This window comes from Rhinatrema bivittatum, chromosome 12 (genome assembly GCF_901001135.1).
Source record: "Rhinatrema bivittatum chromosome 12, aRhiBiv1.1, whole genome shotgun sequence".
Lineage (NCBI taxonomy): Eukaryota > Metazoa > Chordata > Amphibia > Gymnophiona > Rhinatrematidae > Rhinatrema > Rhinatrema bivittatum.
In genome coordinates this window covers 633,069-652,851 of record NC_042626.1, presented here as the reverse complement: position 1 = coordinate 652,851, position 19,783 = coordinate 633,069, and the positions used below count along the sequence as shown (strand labels likewise).

Genomic DNA, 19,783 nt, shown 5'->3' with positions numbered 1-19,783 from the left:
GTAGGGATTGTAAAGACGAGCCATTGATCTTCTTTTGCCATTCTGTCAGGTTTCTATGCTGACAGAGGGGATACGGTACAGAGTTTTAAATGGCTTAAAAGTATCAAAAAGTACATAAAACAAAACATTTTCCAGTGGAAAGAAATCTGACAGATTAGGGATGATGAGATAAACTCCAGGAAGCAGACTAAGGACCAATGTCAGGAAATACTGCCCTCCTGGGAGAGGTTTATCCGCCACGATTTCCTTCTCTTACTATGTAGAACAAGAGCTGATTGCATCAAATGGTGCAGGTTTTGCACTGTAAGAGTCTTCTGATTTGACATTTGGTCTTGCAGTTCAAAGTATCACAGTTGTCAAGGAGTTTTGTGTTTGCACCCGGCAGGCTGGAGTTTGTCTCTGTGGCTCCTGATGACCATGCAATGCATGCACAGCTGCGCATGCAAAATCTGCTTTCTTGGAGCCCTGGGACAGGCCAGCTCGCCACTAATGAGGCAAGAGGCAGCAAGGCTGCGGCTGCCACTGGCACTGCCCCACCAGAGAACCTGAAGAGACTAAAGGCTTGGAGGATGTACTGAGGCCTCAGCAGCAGGTGGGAAGGGAAGGGAAGAGATAAACAGAGGTAAGGCTGAGTCAGAGGAGGGAAGGGAAGGAACATGCAGTGCAGGGGACAAGTGGAGAATATCACTCTCTCCTTCTTTCCCTCCCTAAAATACTTTCAGCCTCTCTTCCCTGAAAACATTGCCAGCCACAGCTTCCTCGGAAAAGGGCAATGAGATTGGGGTTTAAGACTCATTGGGGATCTTGTCCTCTGTATCCTTTTTTCAGGAAGCTGCCTGCTGTTTTATGTAGGAGAGACAGAATCGGCAGCCTTCCCACTGCCTCCCTGAAGCTCTGCTCTTCCCTCTCCTGCCTCATGATTTGTGTTTCTTTGGGTCCCAGACAGTCTCTCTTCACCCCATTTAAAATGTGTGCTCCGAGTGCACATTTTTAATCCTGATGCATTTGGCATAACATTAGTTTCCTGCATCGGGAGTAAACTTTTTTTTTAGCGTATACGTAAAGAAACTGCACTGGATTTCAGTGCAGCTTACTGCATCAAGTCCATGGACTGAATCCTCTTAAAAAGAGACAGAAACACTCACGATATCTCTTGCCTCCTCCTGGCTGTCAGCATTTGCTTTGGGATCCATAGCTGCAGAGTCATATCCATTGTGCCTCTGGAATCTGGAGTCTGAAATGCAGAAGATCTGTCAGGGATTGCTCAGCAGACAGAGCTGCCAGTGTGCACAGACAAGTATGTCAGCACGTGTGTGCACACTGTCAGCACGTGTGTGCACACTGGCAGCATGCATCACTATTCATTTGCTGCGTATTTACTGGAAACAGAAAAGGGCATAGGAACAGGAATTCATCTATAAAAATGGGTGTGGAAGATGTACAGGAAAATGTAACACCACAGGACAAATTACCAATGCATGTTTGTTTCACAGCCCAAAAAGAGAAGAAGAAAGGTGGGGTAACAGAGGATAAAGGATGGGAGAGACGATGGGATGGAGAAAGAATGTATTCAGGGTGAGTTATTGCAGGGCTGCCCATTCTGCAGCCTCCACTTCCCGATCCCGGGCTGGGGGCAGTGCTCAGAATGAAGTTTCCCGGGACGCCCAGGGAGCTTTCTCTCCTCCCTCTGCCCTCCTCTTCCCCATCCGTCTTGCTCTCACACCCTCCCCCTCCCTTGTCCCCTCTTTGTACAGTGTCCGGTTACTGGCAAGAGGCCGGGGGATCTTGTGGGGTGACAGGAGGAGGCAGAGTGATTTCCTGGGTTTCAGGTCACTTTTGTTTCTAGTTTGTGGTCCATTATTCTGTATTTGGTGGGGGTTGGTCTGTGTTCTGCCTGGCGCATTCAGTTTAGTTTTTCTTAGGCCCAGGGTTTTTCTGGGGTAGATTTCTTGCTGTTTGAATCTTGGGAGTTGGTCCTGTTCTGAGCGAAGCTAAAGTTGATGAAAACATTATCATATTCATTCTTTAGTGATGCAATAAAAATCTTGACAACAGAAATTAAACTGCACAGAATATATTTATGTGAAGAAACTTCACTTTCTGAACTGAAAGCATGAAAAGAAATCTTCCATGTACGATAAGACTTGGTCTTGAGCATCGGTATATTAAAAGAATTTAAATAAATAAATAAATAAATATGTACATTTCTAGAGCAGAGCCTGCAAAAATCTATTCTAAATGCAGAATTTGTATTCCTACTAATGTACAATTTTTATCATTTTTGCGGTGCTGAAAACTTCCTATGAGCATTTTATTTTCCATTCAGTGATTAGATACAGTAACTGTATGGCTCCTGGGGTTAACTTATTCTTGGCAGGCTGTGATAGCTTCTATTGGATCTGTAAGTATTATCCAAAAATACTGTACGTGAGCTATTGAGATAGCTCAGAGACGGGATCTAGGATTTATGCAAATCCTCCCCCTATTCTCAGGTGTGTGGAAAAGTTGGAAACCCTGCCTCCTGTGCTGCCCAGCTGCGCGTCCCAGCAGCACTCGGCTGCAGAGCTGACCACTGCTGCTGCCTGGCCTTTCATCTTTTGCAGTGGTATTTTGGATGAGCCATGGCCCTGTGGCCCACCCCGTTCCGACCCCTAGGCTCACTGGAGTAAGAAAAAATGGTACAGGACTTTCTATTGAGACTCGAGCTGGGAACGAGCCCATAAAGAAGTCCCAGGCCTGTGTCCCGTACTGAGACATCAAGCAAGCACAGTGATGGTGAAGTGAATAACATAATTGTTGATTTTGGGATCACTGCCAATTTTCTAATTCCCATCTTCATGCAGTTTGGTGCCTGAAATCATTAGCAGGTGGAGTTTGCGGGCATAACCGTGCACATAATCACTGCCCTGTAAGAATATTGAGCTCTTTAGAAATAAGGAGGGGTCTGTACTGGATTGTCAAGGGATTGGATGGATAAGAGAATTATTCCTTGTGATCTGTCTGCTGCGCATGGGGAGAATGCTAAATTGCATTCAAGTCGTGGCTTAAGACACTACGTTATGGGTAGATTTTCAAAGGGTTACGCGCGTAACCCCAAAAACCTAACCCTGCGCGCGCCCATCTTATTTTGCATAGGCTCGGCGGTGCACGCAAGCCCCGAAATGCGCGTATGTCCCGGGGCTTTGAAAAAGGGGTGGTCCGGGGGTGGGGCAGCAGGCATGGCGCTGATCCGGGCTGTTCCGAGTCCTCCGGCATGGCAGCCAGCCGGCGCGTGCAAGATACGCCTGCAAGAGGCAGGCGTAAGAAATAAAATAAGGTGGGGGGATTCAGGTAGGGCTGGGGGGTGGATTAGATAGGGGAAGGTGGGGGGACGTGGAAGGAAAGTTCCCTCCGAGGCCGCTCTCATTTCGGAGCGGCCTCGGAGGGAACGGGGAAAGCTTCGGGGCTCCCCTCGGGCTCGGCGCGCCCAAGGTGCACAAGTGCACACCCCCTTGCACACGCCGACCCCGGATTTTATAACGTGCGTGCGGCAGCGTGCCCATGTTACAAAATCGGGTGTACATTTGTGCATGCTACAGCATGCGTAAGATTTAAAAACTGGCCCTAAGGGTAAAGGTTATAAGCCTTAGCTTTCATGAATAATTGTGCATGCTGTGCTGGATGGTGCACGAGAAGACCTGGATAAACACGTGAGATGTGCATTAGTGTATGAATGTAAAACTTGCACGCTCAGCTACCATATTCCGAGTTATTCACTGCTGGGCTCTCTTGCCTTACATTTCATGAATAATTGTGCATGCTGTGCTGGATGGTGCACGAGAAGACCTGGATAAACACGTGAGATGTGCATTAGTGTATGAATGTAAAACTTGCACGCTCAGGTCCCATATTCCGAGTTATTCACTGCTGGGCTCGCTTGCCTTACATTTCATGAATAATTGTGCATGCTGTGCTGGATGGTGCACGAGAAGACCTGGATAAACACGTGAGATGTGCGTTAGTGTATGAATGTAAAACTTGCACGCTCAGGTACCATATTCCGAGTTATTCACTGCTGGGCTCTCTTGCCTTACATTTCATGAATAATTGTGCATGCTGTGCTGGATGGTGCACGAGAAGACCTGGATAAACACGTGAGATGTGCATTAGTGTATGAATGTAAAACTTGCACGCTCAGCTACCATATTCCGAGTTATTCACTGCTGGGCTCTCTTGCCTTACATTTCATGAATAATTGTGCATGCTGTGCTGGATGGTGCACGAGAAGACCTGGATAAACACGTGAGATGTGCGTTAGTGTATGAATGTAAAACTTGCACGCTCAGGTCCCATATTCCGAGTTATTCACTGCTGGGCTCGCTTGCCTTACATTTCATGAATAATTGTGCATGCTGTGCTGGATGGTGCACGAGAAGACCTGGATAAACACGTTAGATGTGCATTAGTGTATGAATGTAAAACTTGCACGCTCAGGTACCATATTCCGAGTTATTCACTGCTGGGCTCGCTTGCCTTACATTTCATGAATAATTGTGCATGCTGTGCTGGATGGTGCACGAGAAGACCTGGATAAACACGTGAGATGTGCATTAGTGTATGAATGTAAAACTTGCACGCTCAGGTACCATATTCCGAGTTATTCACTGCTGGGCTCGCTTGCCTTACATTTCATGAATAATTGTGCATGCTGTGCTGGATGGTGCACGAGAAGACCTGGATAAACACGTGAGATGTGCATTAGTGTATGAATGTAAAACTTGCACGCTCAGGTCCCATATTCCGAGTTATTCACTGCTGGGCTCGCTTGCCTTACATTTCATGAATAATTGTGCATGCTGTGCTGGATGGTGCACGAGAAGACCTGGATAAACACGTGAGATGTGCATTAGTGTATGAATGTAAAACTTGCACGCTCAGGTCCCATATTCCGAGTTATTCCTGCTGGGCTCGCTTGCCTTACATTTCATGAATAATTGTGCATGCTGTGCTGGATGGTGCACGAGAAGACCTGGATAAACACGTGAGATGTGCATTAGTGTATGAATGTAAAACTTGCACGCTCAGCTACCATATTCCGAGTTATTCACTGCTGGGCTCGCTTGCCTTACATTTCATGAATAATTGTGCATGCTGTGCTGGATGGTGCACGAGAAGACCTGGATAAACACGTTAGATGTGCATTAGTGTATGAATGTAAAACATGCACGCTCAGGTCCCATATTCCGAGTTATTCACTGCTGGGCTCGCTTGCCTTACATTTCATGAATAATTGTGCATGCTGTGCTGGATGGTGCACGAGAAGACCTGGATAAACACGTGAGATGTGCATTAGTGTATGAATGTAAAACTTGCACGCTCAGGTCCCATATTCCGAGTTATTCACTGCTGGGCTCGCTTGCCTTACATTTCATGAATAATTGTGCATGCTGTGCTGGATGGTGCACGAGAAGACCTGGATAAACACGTTAGATGTGCATTAGTGTATGAATGTAAAACTTGCACGCTCAGGTACCATATTCCGAGTTATTCACTGCTGGGCTCGCTTGCCTTACATTTCATGAATAATTGTGCATGCTGTGCTGGATGGTGCACGAGAAGACCTGGATAAACACGTTAGATGTGCATTAGTGTATGAATGTAAAACTTGCACGCTCAGGTCCCATATTCCGAGTTATTCACTGCTGGGCTCGCTTGCCTTACATTTCATGAATAATTGTGCATGCTGTGCTGGATGGTGCACGAGAAGACCTGGATAAACACGTTAGATGTGCATTAGTGTATGAATGTAAAACTTGCACGCTCAGGTCCCATATTCCGAGTTATTCACTGCTGGGCTCTCTTGCCTTACATTTCATGAATAATTGTGCATGCTGTGCTGGATGGTGCACGAGAAGACCTGGATAAACACGTGAGATGTGCGTTAGTGTATGAATGTAAAACTTGCACGCTCAGGTACCATATTCCGAGTTATTCACTGCTGGGCTCTCTTGCCTTAGCCTCTCTGCTGGAGCCCAGCCATCCTGGGAGGTTTGAGGGGACTTTGATAGAACCCGCTCCTGAGTATATTGGGACAATATGTGTTCCAAATTATTCCTGAAAAATGGCAGAAAAAAAGGCAAAAATTAAACAAATATTGCATCATTGTGACATTTCATAATTTTGTCTCACACAGGCGATAAGTGACATCACTGAAATGCAATTCCATCAGGGATGTAAAATATTAAATGGATAATCCTTAAGCACAGTTTTGCCGTTTAATCCACAGTCTCGGTGTTTAACCGTTTAGCATATTTGCTCCCTTACAACAGCAGTATCCAGGACATTTGTGTGAGGACAGGTGGAGGTGAGAGGCTCCAGGTCCCACTGGCAAGATTCAAGGGCAGAGCTGTGACTGACCGACACTGCCAGGCCAGCCAAGCTCCATCGCCACCTCTGCTTCACGCTGCCTTACTGCTTACCACCTTGCCTCTGGCTTAAGCTTCTGGCCTTGCTCTGGCACCGTGCTCTCCTGGCTCCTGCTCCATGCATGTTAATGGTTAGTATAAATGATATAGTTTAAATGGACACTTTTTAAAAACATTCATCTTGATCTCTATAGTCCCTAACTGAAAGTGGAAAGAATCACTATTATCGTGGAAAGACATTGAAAGGATGTGAATGGTGCTGGGATTGATTGGAGCTGTACCTTAGAGTGTTCTGGCTTTCCCAGGCTCCCTGTTTCTCCTTGAGTATTTTCTCCAAGCTGACTTGCAGCAGCTCAGCCTGATGGGAAAGACAGACAGACACAGCTTGAGAGGGGATGCAATCATCACACGCCACGTCCCACGAGTACTCGCATCTCTCTCTGATATCGGGCACAAGCTCTACACAAGGAGAAAGCAGGTAAGAATGGCCCCTGGAGAACCTCTCCTATAGGTAAGCATGCAGTGCCTTCCTATTACAGAAATAATCTTAAAAAACTGCTCTACCAAATCCACTCTAGCAAGAATTATCATAATAAATAGGAACGTTGCCCCACACCTGCATAGCTCTGCCTCCCTCTCTGTACTTTACAGCTCCAACTCTACCTCTCCGGGTGGGAATTCAGCTCCAACCCCTCTCTCTGTGATGTGCATTCCCCTCTCTCTATTACCAGATATGGAAACTGAACTCCCCTCCTCTCTCTGGCTGTAGTCTCGCTAAAAACGGGCACACATTTTCCTAATGCAACCACGTTCCCTGTACACGCAATGCAACCACGTTCCCTGTACACGCAATGCAACCACGTTCCCTGTACACTCAATGCAACCACGTTCCCTGTACACGCAATGCAACCACGTTCCCTGTACACTCAATGCAACCACGTTCCCTGTACACGCAATGCAACCACGTTCCCTGTACACTCAATGCAACCACGTTCCCTGCACACGCAATGCAATATTCAAATGGGAGTGAAATCGAAGCGTTTTACAAAAAGAATGAGCTAGGGAGAAATCTGCAAAAGTTGTGCATTCATTACCATTTCAGGCTAATTGTTGAAGATACCAATTAAAATCCTGACCTTTTCCTCAGGTTGTACATTCCCTTCACTTATTAAATTGGTTACAGGAAAACCAAATGGAAAAATATATATCTATGCTGTAAAAAAACATATTATTCGACTTGATCAGGGAAACCAGAAAGCTCCAAATATGTTACTATGGAGGAGGACACATTTTTTGCCACATAGAGGAACAATTATTTTGTCTCTCATGAGTCCTTGACTGCGAGTAAAGTTTACTCCATCTCCAGAACTGGCGTAAGAAAGGTGCGTGCTTGGCTGGCAGTCTCTGGGCACACCTTCCTGCATCAGCTGGTAACGGGTAATGTAGGATAGCCAAACGAGCAGGAATCATGCTGACGCCAGCCTTGCAACACAAACTCCAGAGAGGGTTAGGAGCTCCTGCTCCTGGAGACGCAGGGCCTCTTGATCCCTGCCCACACAGCTCACTATCCTTGTAGGATTTAAGGTGGACCAGGCGAGATGGAATGATCCAAGCACTGGTAACTGACTCCACCTTCATGTGTTGGAAAGACCTTGTAGAGGACAGGATAACTGAGGCACTGATCACCTGTCTTCACAGGAATAGAATGATCTATCAGACTATGTCAGCCCTTCATACTAAATGAAATGACCCAGGCATCAAGCACCACCCCCTTCACACGAGGAATCACTTGGAGGTACTCACCCCAATCTCTTCACACTGGAAAAGAAAGATGTTTTCTTTGTGATGATGGTCTCGCACAGTGATGGCAAGGATTGAGTTGAATGAGCAACTGTGCAGGATGGAGCAGCAATTCTGAACGCTATCCAGGCTGAAGCATTCCAGCTCCTCCTGCATGAAAGTCAGAAGTGGAGGGGATGGGACAGAGCAAACAGAGGTGAGCTCTGATTTGTCACTTTATAAGGATTTGGAAAGTGTAACAAAGAAATGCCTTCTACTCATCACCTATTGTCCTATTCTGCAACAGTAAATAGTAAGTAAAAGTCATAATGTCGATAGCTGCAGAAACTAAACATGTAAAACAGATTCACAAAAGGAAATATTTCAGAGCTTTGAATACACTATTTCACATAAAAAGTGAATAAACGTTCTCTGCTTATGAGCTGCCTACACAAGCCAAGACAATCAAATCACTCCATCTCCTAAAATTACATACCCTTGTTTTGTTTGGCAACAGGTTCATTGTGATGTGATGTTATTTCAGAAACAAATATTATAAACTCTGTTATTCTAGTCCACATATAGCAGCTTTCGAAGGGTACCTCATACCTTGGTCTCAATATCGGCCAAGAGCAGCTCATTGTCCTTGACTTGCAGGATCAGGTCTTGAGTCCACACCCGACCCTGGGCTTCCAGCATCTGTAGTCGAGTAACACAGTCTTCCACACTCTGGATTTCTCCACTGTCAACTTGGCAAGTGAGCAGGTGCTGGAGCAGAACCAAATCATTTAACATAAACACTCCAGGGCAAGGGAGCCGGATTCTAGAGGCTTCCGTTCTACCTCCCACACTTTCTGTATTACAACTAGGGGAGAACTAGATAAGGTAGTTTAGCAATGTTACTAGATAAGGGGAGAACTAGATAAGGTAGTTTAACAATGTTACTAGATAAGGGGAGAACTAGATAAGGTAGTTTAGCAATGTTACTAGATAAGGGGAGAAGTACATAAGGTAGTTTAGCAATGTTACTAGATAAGTGGAGAACCAGATAAGGTAGTTTAGCAATGTTACTTCTGGGTTCCTTCTTTCTTTTCTGAATATCTAGTCTTTCTAGCCCCTATCTCCAAGAGAATCGGTTGCACGATGTACGGAGGTCTTGAACCCTCCCCGTGTTCAGGACAGAGGTATACATGAGCAGTACCAGCCCTGAGCTAGGAGGCATGCAGGGATGGCTGATGGCAGAAGCTGGGACTGACAAAACCCCCTTCTCCCCTACCTTGTAGAAGAATAGGCTTGTTTTGTCTCAATCTTTCATACCTCCACTCTATGCTGAAAACCATCCTTCAGACCAGATACAGCCTGGGAATATTGCTTCCTCTGTTCTACAGGAAAGAGAGACAATGTAAGGATGAGGAAGAGGGCATGGAGTAAACGTTTAATAGGATAGAAGCAGGGAGATAAATTAGGAAAAGAGAGGATGACACTTGAAAGTAATGAGAAACAGTGCGGTGCTGCTTACGATAAACTGATTTGGCACTAGGCCTGGATACGCTATTGCTCCTTAGGAAGCTCGAATCAGCAGGAGGGAGCCCACTAAAACAAGAAGACAGAGTCAGTAACATCATACAGCAAACACCAGCCAGACATGGATTCCTCTGTCTGTCCCACTGTCCATCTTCTCTTTGGCTATTTTATTGATTCCTTCATGTGTAGCGCTTGAATTCTTTAATATCTGATCTTTCCCACCTCTTAAAAATGCTCACAATTAATATTTAACGGAGTTTTACCATATATTTGGCTACATGAAATTCAACATAGCATGGTTCAAAATCTGCAAAAATAAATTTGCAAAAAACAAACAAACCATAGAGGATTATGTCTTACACGCAGACAGAGAATGCAGCAATACAGAAGTAGGCTGGGAACTTAAATCGGCCCCTCATCATTTATAATTACATATGACATGACAGGTCATGCAATATCAGACACACCACAACAAATCCACAATGTCTGTTGGAAAAAGTACATACAAGGCTAAATCACAAACAAGGTACATGAATTAATGCTCTTAATATATCACATGTTGCATTGACTCCAGGCTGCTTTGGTTTGGTTGTGTCGTTGTGATGTCACGGACCATTGGAAAAGCAGCTGTCACAAGAAACTGACTTTGTAATACAAATTGTGACTGAAGAGATGACCACAGAGAGATCGTTACAGCACTCTATTCCATTGGCACCAAAAAGCACCATTTATGTGCATTGGAATTTCTTTACAATGCTTGCAGAAAGGAAGGTCCATGCATGTTATAAATATTAGGGATATGAGGATACATACGCATATTGAGTACTTTCCATGTAGCTCCTGAAATTGTTCAGCTTCTTTGAACACAAGATTCTGGAAGAGACCAGAAAATGATTAAAACTCATTTCCACGTGCCCTGGAGATATGCTCCTAATAACTCGCACCACTGAGCCGAGAATTGGTTCACATCATTGATCACTCGATGACAAGGACTTTAGCCCTTTTGTAAAGAAGTTTAAAAACCGTTAATAATTTCAGCAGATTCTCAGGATATAAGCTAATATGTCTAAAACTGAAATACTAGAATTAAAAATTCAGAGGTGAAAGAAATATCCTTCTAGATGGTCAAAGGCAGCAATTAGGTATCTAGAAGTTGATATTTCTGGAAATCTGGAGAGTTTATATTCTTTGAATTTTGCTTCTCTTTTCATCCGACTTGGCAGCTTGTCCATCTGAAGGATTGGGAGGATAGCTTCCTTCAAAATGAATGTTCTGCCTAGGCTATTATTCTTATTAGATGTATTACCTAGTTGCCTCAGAGAAACTCTCGTTGTCCCAGAGAAGCAAGTAATATGCTGTACTTACTGGACAGGCTTTCCCAATACTGCTTAGGCTGGTGACATTGCCAGGAACCCTGATGGCAACTAGAACCATTATTGAGGAGTGTCGATGCAATGAGGCTGGCCCTGGCTGGTAAGTACTGGGGACTGAGCTCATTCTAGCACATTTCAACTCCTGGCTTGACTAAGCAGGGAATAGCTTACCCCTCTGCAGATCCTAGGCAAGATTAGTGATTTACGGAGAGATTTTCCTATTCCAAGGCTAATCAAGAGGGGTGATCTGCCCCTGTGCAGTTCCCACATATAGCTTCCTAATTAAGCCTGGTCTTTTACTGCTGGGATCTCACAAATACAGCTTTCTAATTCAAACACAGACCTGCTCTGTTGTGTTCCGCGGCGGCGGATGGCCATGGTCGCGGCCCCCTACCTGAACCGTGATGGCGAACCGCCGCGACAGCATCAGGGGAAGCTGCAGAAGCTCGTCTGTCGTTCTCGCGCGTCGGCATGGCCCTTCGCGGTGGAAGCCGTCCCTGCTCCTCCCTCGCAGCTTCGGGCAGCTTTTCTTCCGCGGCCGAAATCCAAGATGGCCACCATTATCTTAGGCGTGAGGCCGCGCCTCCTCACCAGATTTAAAGGGCCTTGTCGGGAAGAAAATCATCCTTCTCCATTGGAAAGAGCAGACGGGGCCCTCCTTTTGGACATGGAGGATACATTTTCATCGTCTGATGCAGTTCGAGAATTTGGCGTCTCGATTGTCTGTGGCGGCTCGCCGGAAATTTCTTCAGACCTGGGACGCTTACCTCCAAAGTTTGCCTCACCGGGCTAGGAGTCTGGTACTCAACAATTAACTTGTCATGTTTGAACGGACCCTGAACAGTGGGGTTTGTGGCTAGGGATCTCTGGGGGGGCTTGGGGGAGGGGGGGGGGGGGAATTACAGGGAGGCATGTTACTGGATATGTGGCAGTGGTGGGGGCCGATGGGGAGGGGGGAAGAATAGGGGCTCCCGGATACCACGATGTTTGGTTGGGCTATGCCTCTCATTAGGATAAAATTGGATAGTGCTCCCTTCACGGACTAGACAAGGAAGCACCAGAGATGTATTGTTGTTTGTATTTTGCATTGTTGTAGTTTTGGTTGCTACCTTGTTCCTGAATCACTGTGTATTGTTTTACTATGGACCACTTCCTCAATAAAATATATTGAACATAAAGGGACCTCGTCTGTTTAATTGCATACACCTGTTCCCAATGGGTCAAAGCAGAGGAAGTATATAAGGAGACTTCCTCTGCTCATTCCTTGACTTGGCAACAGCTTCCAGCGTTGTTCGAGTCTGCTTGCTTTGGTGAGTCTTCTTGTGCTTCGGATCCTTGCTTCCTGGTTCCTGTCTCGTCTCGTTGATTCCTTGGTACCTGACTTCGGATTGGCAAGCGGTGATTCTTTGGTTCCTGACTTCGGACTGGCAAGCGGCGATCCCTTGGTGTGTGACCTCAGACTGGTAAGCGACGACTCTCTGGTACTTGACCTTGGACTTCCTCTGGACCATCGTCTCAAAGGTCCACCTAAGTCCCAGCGGCCCGGGTCCCTATGGGCTCCTCCCAGGGGGACCGCGGGCTTCCAGTGGCAAAGACTCAGTTGGCTTCTTCAACTTCACGACTCTTCCTCTGCCTCCACGGTCACCTTAGTCTCCAGTACCAAACGTCAGCCAGTCACATCTTCTGTTCCACCTCACCACCCGACGGGAGAACCTAAGGATTCACCTCCTAAGGAATACCATCCTCCTGTCGGCCCAAGGGTTCACAAGCCTGAGCATAACACTACCTTCTGGGGACTCTTCTCATAGTGCTGCACTACCTTCTGGGGACTCTTCTCTTAGTGCTGCACTACCTTCTAGGGACTCTTCTCATAGTGCTGCACTACCTTCTGGGGACTCTTCTCTTAGTGCTGCACTACCTTCTGGGGACTCTTCTCATAGTGCTGCACTACCTTCTGGGGACTCTTCTCTTAGTGCTGCACTACCTTCTGGGGACTCTTCTCTTAGTGCTGCACTACCTTCTGGGGACTCTTCTCATAGTGCTGCACTACCTTCTGGGGATTCTTCTCATAGTGCTGCACTACCTTCTGGGGACTCTTCTCTTAGTGCTGCACTACCTTCTGGGGATTCTTCTCATAGTGCTGCACTACCTTCTGGGGACTCTTCTCTTAGTGCTGCACTACCTTCTGGGGATTCTTCTCATAGTGCTGCACTACCTTCTGGGGACTCTTCTCATAGTGCTGCACTACCTTCTGGGGACTCTTCTCTTAGTGCTGCACTACCTTCTGGGGACTCTTCTCATAGTGCTGCACTACCTTCTGGGGACTCTTCTCTTAGTGCTGCACTACCTTCTGGGGACTCTTCTGCTACTTACTGTTCTCATAGTGCTGCAGCACTACCTCTCCTTTTCTGTCTTTTAATTTAGTTCTTTCCTCTTTTATTCCTTTTATTCACTTTGTCCTTCTCCCCAGGGGTTGCCCTCTGAGGTCCTTTGCCTTTCCTCTCTGCTGGGGTGGAGGTGCTAAAGCCCTGCAGGCCTGTTAGCTGAGTAAGAGGTAAGGGGCAGTTCCTTCCCTCCTTTCACCTTTTTTTTCTTCATTGTCAGCTCTCCCTAGGCTTGGGTTGATTCTCCCCCTGATCAGCAGGCTGAATTAGCCATGCTGTCTGGGAGCGCCCCCTGGTGGCTCGAGGCAGGAACTTCTCCTAGCACTAGCAGAACTTTGCTGATCACGTCCGCGCAATCCTCGGCAAATTCTCTGTTTTTCCCCTTTTCTGTGCAGCAATGGGCACGGGTTCTTCTCTCATCTCCCCCGGAGCACTTTTAAGTGCTACAATGGCACCGAAAATCCCAGGATTTAAATCTTGTCAATGCAGGAAAACTATGTCCATAAATGATGGACCTAATTTATTTAATTTATTTATTTAAAGTATTTTATATACCGTTTTAACAAAGCAAATTGACCAAAACTGTTTACAATAATGATAAAAAATTAGAATTAAAAATAAAACCACTGCATTTCGTAATCCTTAAGTGTCTAGAAATAATTAAAGTAAAAATAAATAAAAATGCAGTTGGAGAAAAATACAATAATTCATAATAAATAAAATTCAAATATCAACTATGCAAATAGTGCTACTATTAAGCAATGCGTTTCCTTCCACCTCCCTGGACAGTCTGTACCTCTCCTTTCTCTACCTTCACCTGCGGAGGATTGCGCAGGCGCAGGCGTGAGCAGCAAAGCTCTGCTGTGCTAGGAGAAGTTCCCGCCTCCGGCCGCCAGGGGGCGCTCCCAGACCGCAAGGCTGGCTCAGCCGGCATCGCCTTTTCCTCCTCTTCCGGTTCAGCCGAAGGGGAAGGAAGGAGCCCCCCCCCCCCTAGCTGGAAAGTCAGGGAGGGAGTTTTGTGTTTTTATTTTACCCCCCCCTCTGAAAAGAAGTGGAGGGGGAGCCCTTTTGCCCCCTCTTCCGGTCGGAACTTCTCTGCTTCTCCCCCTGCAAAGCAGGAGGGAGGAGGGAGTAATCCGTATGGTTTCGTTTTTGGTTAAGGATTGAGATGCAGCGACTTGGTCTCCCTCCCCACTGCTGAATAAATAAAATGGAGGAGAGACTGCAGCGGGAGACCTGGCAGCCAAGCCGCTGAGAAGCAAGGCAAGGCATTTCCTTGTGCTTCTTCTCTGCTGAGAAGCAAGGCAAGGCATTTCCTTGTGCTTCTTCTCTGCTGAGAAGCAAGGCAAGGCGTTTCCTTGTGCTTCTTCCTCTGCTGAGAAGCAAGGCAAGGCATTTCCTTGTGCTTCTTCCTCTGCTGAGAAGCAAGGCAAGGCATTTCCTTGTGCTTCTTCTCTGCTGAGAAGCAAGGCAAGGCATTTCCTTGTGCTTCTTCCTCTGCTGAGAAGCAAGGCAAGGCGTTTCCTTGTGCTTCTTCTCTGCTGAGAAGCAAGGCCAGGCGTTTCTTCCTTGTGCTTCTTCCTCTGCTGAGAAGCAGGCAAGGCGTTTCCTTGTTGCTTCTTCCTCTGCTGAGAAGCAAGGCAAGGATTTCCTTGTGCTTCTTTCCTCTGCTGAGAAGCAAGGCAAGGCGTTTCCTTGTGCTTCTTCTCTGCTGAGAAGCAAGGCAAGGCGTTTCCTTGTGCTTCTTCTCTGCTGAGAAGCAAGGCAGGCATTCCTTGTGCTTCTTCCCTCTGCTGAGAAGCAAGGCAAGGCGTTCTCCTTGTTGCTTCTTCTCTGCTGAGAAGCAAGGCAAGGCGTTTTCCTTGTGCTTCTTCTCTGCTGAGAGCAAGGCAAGGCGTTTCTTGTGCTTCTTCTCTGCTGAGAAGCAAGGCAAGGCGTTTCCTTGGCTTCTTCCTCTGCTGAGAAGCAAGGCAAGGCGTTTCCCTTGTGCTTCTTCCTCTGCTGAGAAGCAAGGCAAGGCGTTTCCTTGTGCTTCTTCTCTGCTGAGAAGCAAGGCAAGGCGTTTCCTTGTGCTTCTTCCTCTGCTGAGAAGCAAGGCAAGGCGTTTCCTTGTGCTTCTTCCTCTGCTGAGAAGCAAGGCAAGGCGTTTCCTTGTGCTTCTTCCTCTGCTGAGAAGCAAGGCAAGGCATTTCCTTGTGCTTCTTCCTCTGCTGAGAAGCAAGGGAAGGCATTTCCTTGTGCTTCTTCCTCTGCTGAGAAGCAAGGCAAGGCGTTTCCTTGTGCTTCTTCCTCTGCTGAAAAGCAAGGCAAGGCGTTTCCTTGTGCTTCTTCTCTGCTGAGAAGCAAGGCAAGGCATTTCCTTGTGCTTCTTCTCTGCTGGGAAGCAAGGCAAGGCGTTTCCTTGTGCTCTTCCTCTGCTGAGAAGCAAGGCAAGGCATTTCCTTTGTGCTTTTTCCTCTGCTGAGAAGCAAGGCAAGGCATTTCCTTGTGCTTCTTCTCTGCTGAGAAGCAAGGCAAGGCGTTTCCTTGTGCTTCTTCCTCTGCTGAGAAGCAAGGCAAGGCATTTCCTTGTGCTTCTTCCTCTGCTGAGAAGCAAGGCAAGGCATTTCCTTGTGCTTCTTCTCTGCTGAGAAGCAAGGCAAGGCATTTCCTTGTGCTTCTTCCTCTGCTGAGAAGCAAGGCAAGGCATTTCCTTGTGCTTCTTCCTCTGCTGAGAAGCAAGGCAAGGCGTTTCCTTGTGCTTCTTCCTCTGCTGAAAAGCAAGGCAAGGCATTTCCTTGTGCTTCTCTGCTGAGAAGCAAGGCAAGGCATTTCCTTGTGCTTCTTCCTCTGCTGAAAAGCAAGGCAAGGCGTTTCCTTGTGCTTCTTCCTCTGCTGAGAAGCAAGGCAAGGCATTTCCTTGTGCTTCTTCCTCTGCTGAGAAGCAAGGCAAGGCATTTCCTTGTTCTTCTTCCTCTGCTGAGAAGCACAAGAGGGTTTTTTTTCTCCTTTTGGACCGCTGAAAAATGGAGGATGGAAGGAGGAAATCTTTATATCGTTGTTTAAAAAAATAATAATAAAATTGGGAAACTTTAACAAGCTCTTAAAACATCTGCACCCTCAAGCTTCCGCCTTAGTTCTGAGCTTGACAATGCAGCCCTGGTGCCTGATTAAGGACGCAGAGGGAATTAGAAACGCGGGGCAGTCTGGGAAATGTCGTTCCCTGCACAACTGCTTCCCTTCTCTTTTGCACGGCGCCTATAGGGTTAACCGGGGATTCCTGTGCAGGGACTCGGCCACAGACTGCTGCATAGTTTGCTCCTTTTCTGCCATCCTCGTTTCTACCTTTCATTTGAATTACTAATCTGAAGCCTGCGTACAAACCTCTTTATCAGTGGTGCTAGACCCCTTCTAAACTGAAAAGGATGCGTATTCAGGAGGGTGACACTTGGTGAAAATGGGGGGAATGACCCAGAAATGTTGTCATGGATCCATCTGTTTATGGGTATTAAATTGCACTTGGACGCCTTAGTTATTGACATGGGGATTCTCATCCTGTTATTTGCCTAACTGCTCGACATAATGTGACTTCTCATTGGAGATCTGTACACAATGAAGTACAACTATAAGATATTTCTAACAATTGAGAGCCTTTCCCACAACAAGTGACAGTGATGTGATTTGTTCAGCTACTGTCACAAATATTTAAAAATGCTGTAGTCTGTATTGGCATTTGGTGCACACCATCCCATTACTGGGAATGCTTAATGTTGCAGTTTGATTTGTGTGCCTTATTTTTCTGAAGAATGCTCTAAATTCTTAAAATTTTAATGCAATAAGTAGGTATAGCTGGAAGAGAATAGTTTATCTACTGTTACTTATACTGCAATTATATTTGTATTTATTTATTTAGTTTTTTTCTATACCAGCATTCATGATAAAATCACATCATGCTGGTTTACAATTAACAAGGGGTGTGAATGAACATGGAACAAGTGAAAGAAACCATGAAGTTACAATAAAACAAGGCTGTTCAAGACTGGGAGAGGAAGAAGAAGATAGAACATTCTTAACAGAACAAGGCTTAATTATTTACGACAATCGAAATGACTAACTGAAATTAATGTTAGGTTATGATTCAGTTAGGGTCTGGAAAGGCTTGTTTATATGTTGTATTACATTGAATGCTTTTGCATTGCTAATTTGGGAGTCTTGTAAGCTTGTAAATTGAAAAAAATAAAAAATGTGCTTGTTTTTATGCACATGAATTGAGTATCTCGCCTCATCCTTTGTAAAAAGCTTTGCTTATTGAATATTCTTTTACTGTGCGTGTTCAGACACTATGTGATGAATTTCAGTGCAGTTTTACCATGCTTCTCCTTACAGGGTTTTCAGGACCGTCATAATGAATATGCATGAGATGAATTTCATACATTGGAGTCCCTGTGTGTGCAAATTGACTTCATTGTGGCAATCCTGAAAACCCAACTGGTAAGTTGTGCTTGTAGGACAGGGCTGGGAAACGCTGCTTTAGGTTATTTTAGCATCTCCCCAGTTCTTCTTTCCCATTTAATGTGAAACTGCCAACCTCTTCCCAAGGAGCGGAAAACCCAGGGTAGTGCTAAAATGCACCAGAACCTGATAAACCAGGAACGGGACGAGACTTCAGGAAGGAGGAGGTGGTGTGCGAGGGCACACAAAACAAGCGGTTATAATTAGTTCACAAACTGTTACGGTATAGTCCTGAGCTCTGAAACTAAATATTGTCAAAGTTGGAGTCTTATAAACAAGTACCTGCAGACCTGTGAAAAACGAGTCAGAGCCAAGAAACCATATTACAAAGCGAGCCCATGAAAGAGCGAGCCTGCTAAGACCAGACAATGGTTGCAAGGTTCACTTTCTTCCTAGAGGACCCTTTTCTGACTTTTACATAGGGGATGTCTCCCTGGCTCTTTCAAGACTGCGCAAAAAAACCTGAAAACTGATTACCTGGGTGGATTTCAGCAGCACCACTGGGACGCCTGCGAATGGAGTCAGTGATGAAGGAAGAAGGAACAGCACTGAGGGAGGGAGCCAGGCAAAGTCCATATCCCTGTAAACAACAGCTTTGGAGCCTGACTCAGCAGGGCCCAGGAGCAGACGCTGGAGACTGCCAGTCAAGAAGGCAGGTATTTATAGATCACAGGCTAAATGCTTTTATTGCTTGTGGTGACAACCAATGACCTTTGATTTCTGACATGCCCAGGAACAGAGAATAACCAAGGTACGCACATGCACTAGTGCACCCGAAGCCTCAGCGCAGATCTCCTGGACAGTGGTTAGCGTTGAGTGATTTTTTTCCACTTCCCTGCTGGCTATTTATTGACATTTAGTTATAAAGTAGGATAAAAAGTTACTGTGTAAGAGCTTCCTTTCTTTTGTTAAGAATGCATTTTCTCTTTTAACATAGTAACGATTGCAGAAAGAGACCAAATGGTCCATCCAGTCTGCCCAGCTAGCTTCCGATGGTAGTAATTGCTGCTCCATGCCAGTTACCCCCAGGCCCACTACCCCCATGCTTCTTTTCATTCATTCCCATCCTCTAGCTTTTAGTGATCCACAGTGTTTATCCCATGCCCTTTGAAATCCTTACGGTTTTAGTCTTCACCACTTCCTCCAGAAGGTCACTCCAGGTATCCACCACCCTCTCCATGAAGAAATATTTTCTGATATTGGTTCTGAGTCTTCCTCCCTGGAGTTTCAAATTGTGACCCCTGGTTCTACTAAATTGTCTCCAATGGAAAAGGTCTGTTGTTGACCATGAATCATTAAAACCTTTCAAATATCTGAATGTCTGTATCATATCCCCCCTGCTCTTCTCCTCCTTCAGGGTGTACATATTCAGGTTCTTCAACCTCTCTTCATAAGGCATTTGATGGAGACCACCCACCATTTTGGTTGCCCTTCTCTGGACAGATTCCATAAGAACATAAGAACATAAGAAAATGCCATACTGGGTCAGACCAAGGGTCCATCAAGCCCAGCATCCTGTTTCCAACAGTGGCCAATCCAGGCCATAAGAACCTGGCAAGTACCCATCCTGTCTCTGTTCCTTTTGAGATACGGTCTCCAGAATTGAACACTGTACTGCAAGTGAGGTCCCACAAGGGACTTGTGTTCAAGGGGTTTATCACTTCCCTTTTCTTACTCGATATTCCCTTTTCTTACTCGATATTCCTCTGTCTATGCAGCCCAGCATTCTTCTGGCTTTAGCTATCGCCCTGTCGCATTGTTTTGCTGACTTCAGGCCGTTAGACACTATCACCCCAAGGTCTCTCTCCTGTTCCGTGCACATCAGCCC

General features: G+C 46.0%; 1 protein-coding gene across 2 annotated transcripts in view; it reads right to left on the bottom strand.

The window, feature by feature from the left end:
* The window catches only part of EPS8L3 (EPS8 like 3), a 49,871-nt gene extending 31,267 nt beyond the window's left edge, over positions 1-18,604 (bottom strand). The window contains exons 1-9 of one of the 2 annotated variants that reach the window (XM_029573515.1): positions 18,433-18,604; positions 10,521-10,580; positions 9,703-9,776; positions 9,501-9,565; positions 8,793-8,951; positions 8,208-8,354; positions 6,686-6,762; positions 5,957-6,093; positions 1,146-1,234 (exon numbers count right to left, since the gene is read on the bottom strand). In XM_029573515.1, coding sequence (XP_029429375.1) covers positions 1,146-1,234; positions 5,957-6,093; positions 6,686-6,762; positions 8,208-8,354; positions 8,793-8,951; positions 9,501-9,565; positions 9,703-9,776; positions 10,521-10,540 — 768 coding nt within the window. In that variant the 5' untranslated portion in view covers positions 10,541-10,580; positions 18,433-18,604. Of the gene's footprint in view, positions 1-1,145; positions 1,235-5,956; positions 6,094-6,685; positions 6,763-8,207; positions 8,355-8,792; positions 8,952-9,500; positions 9,566-9,702; positions 9,777-10,520; positions 10,585-18,432 lie in introns of those variants that run through there. The other variant, XM_029573516.1, reaches the window with a different exon arrangement.
* Positions 18,605-19,783: the final 1,179 nt, after the last annotated feature.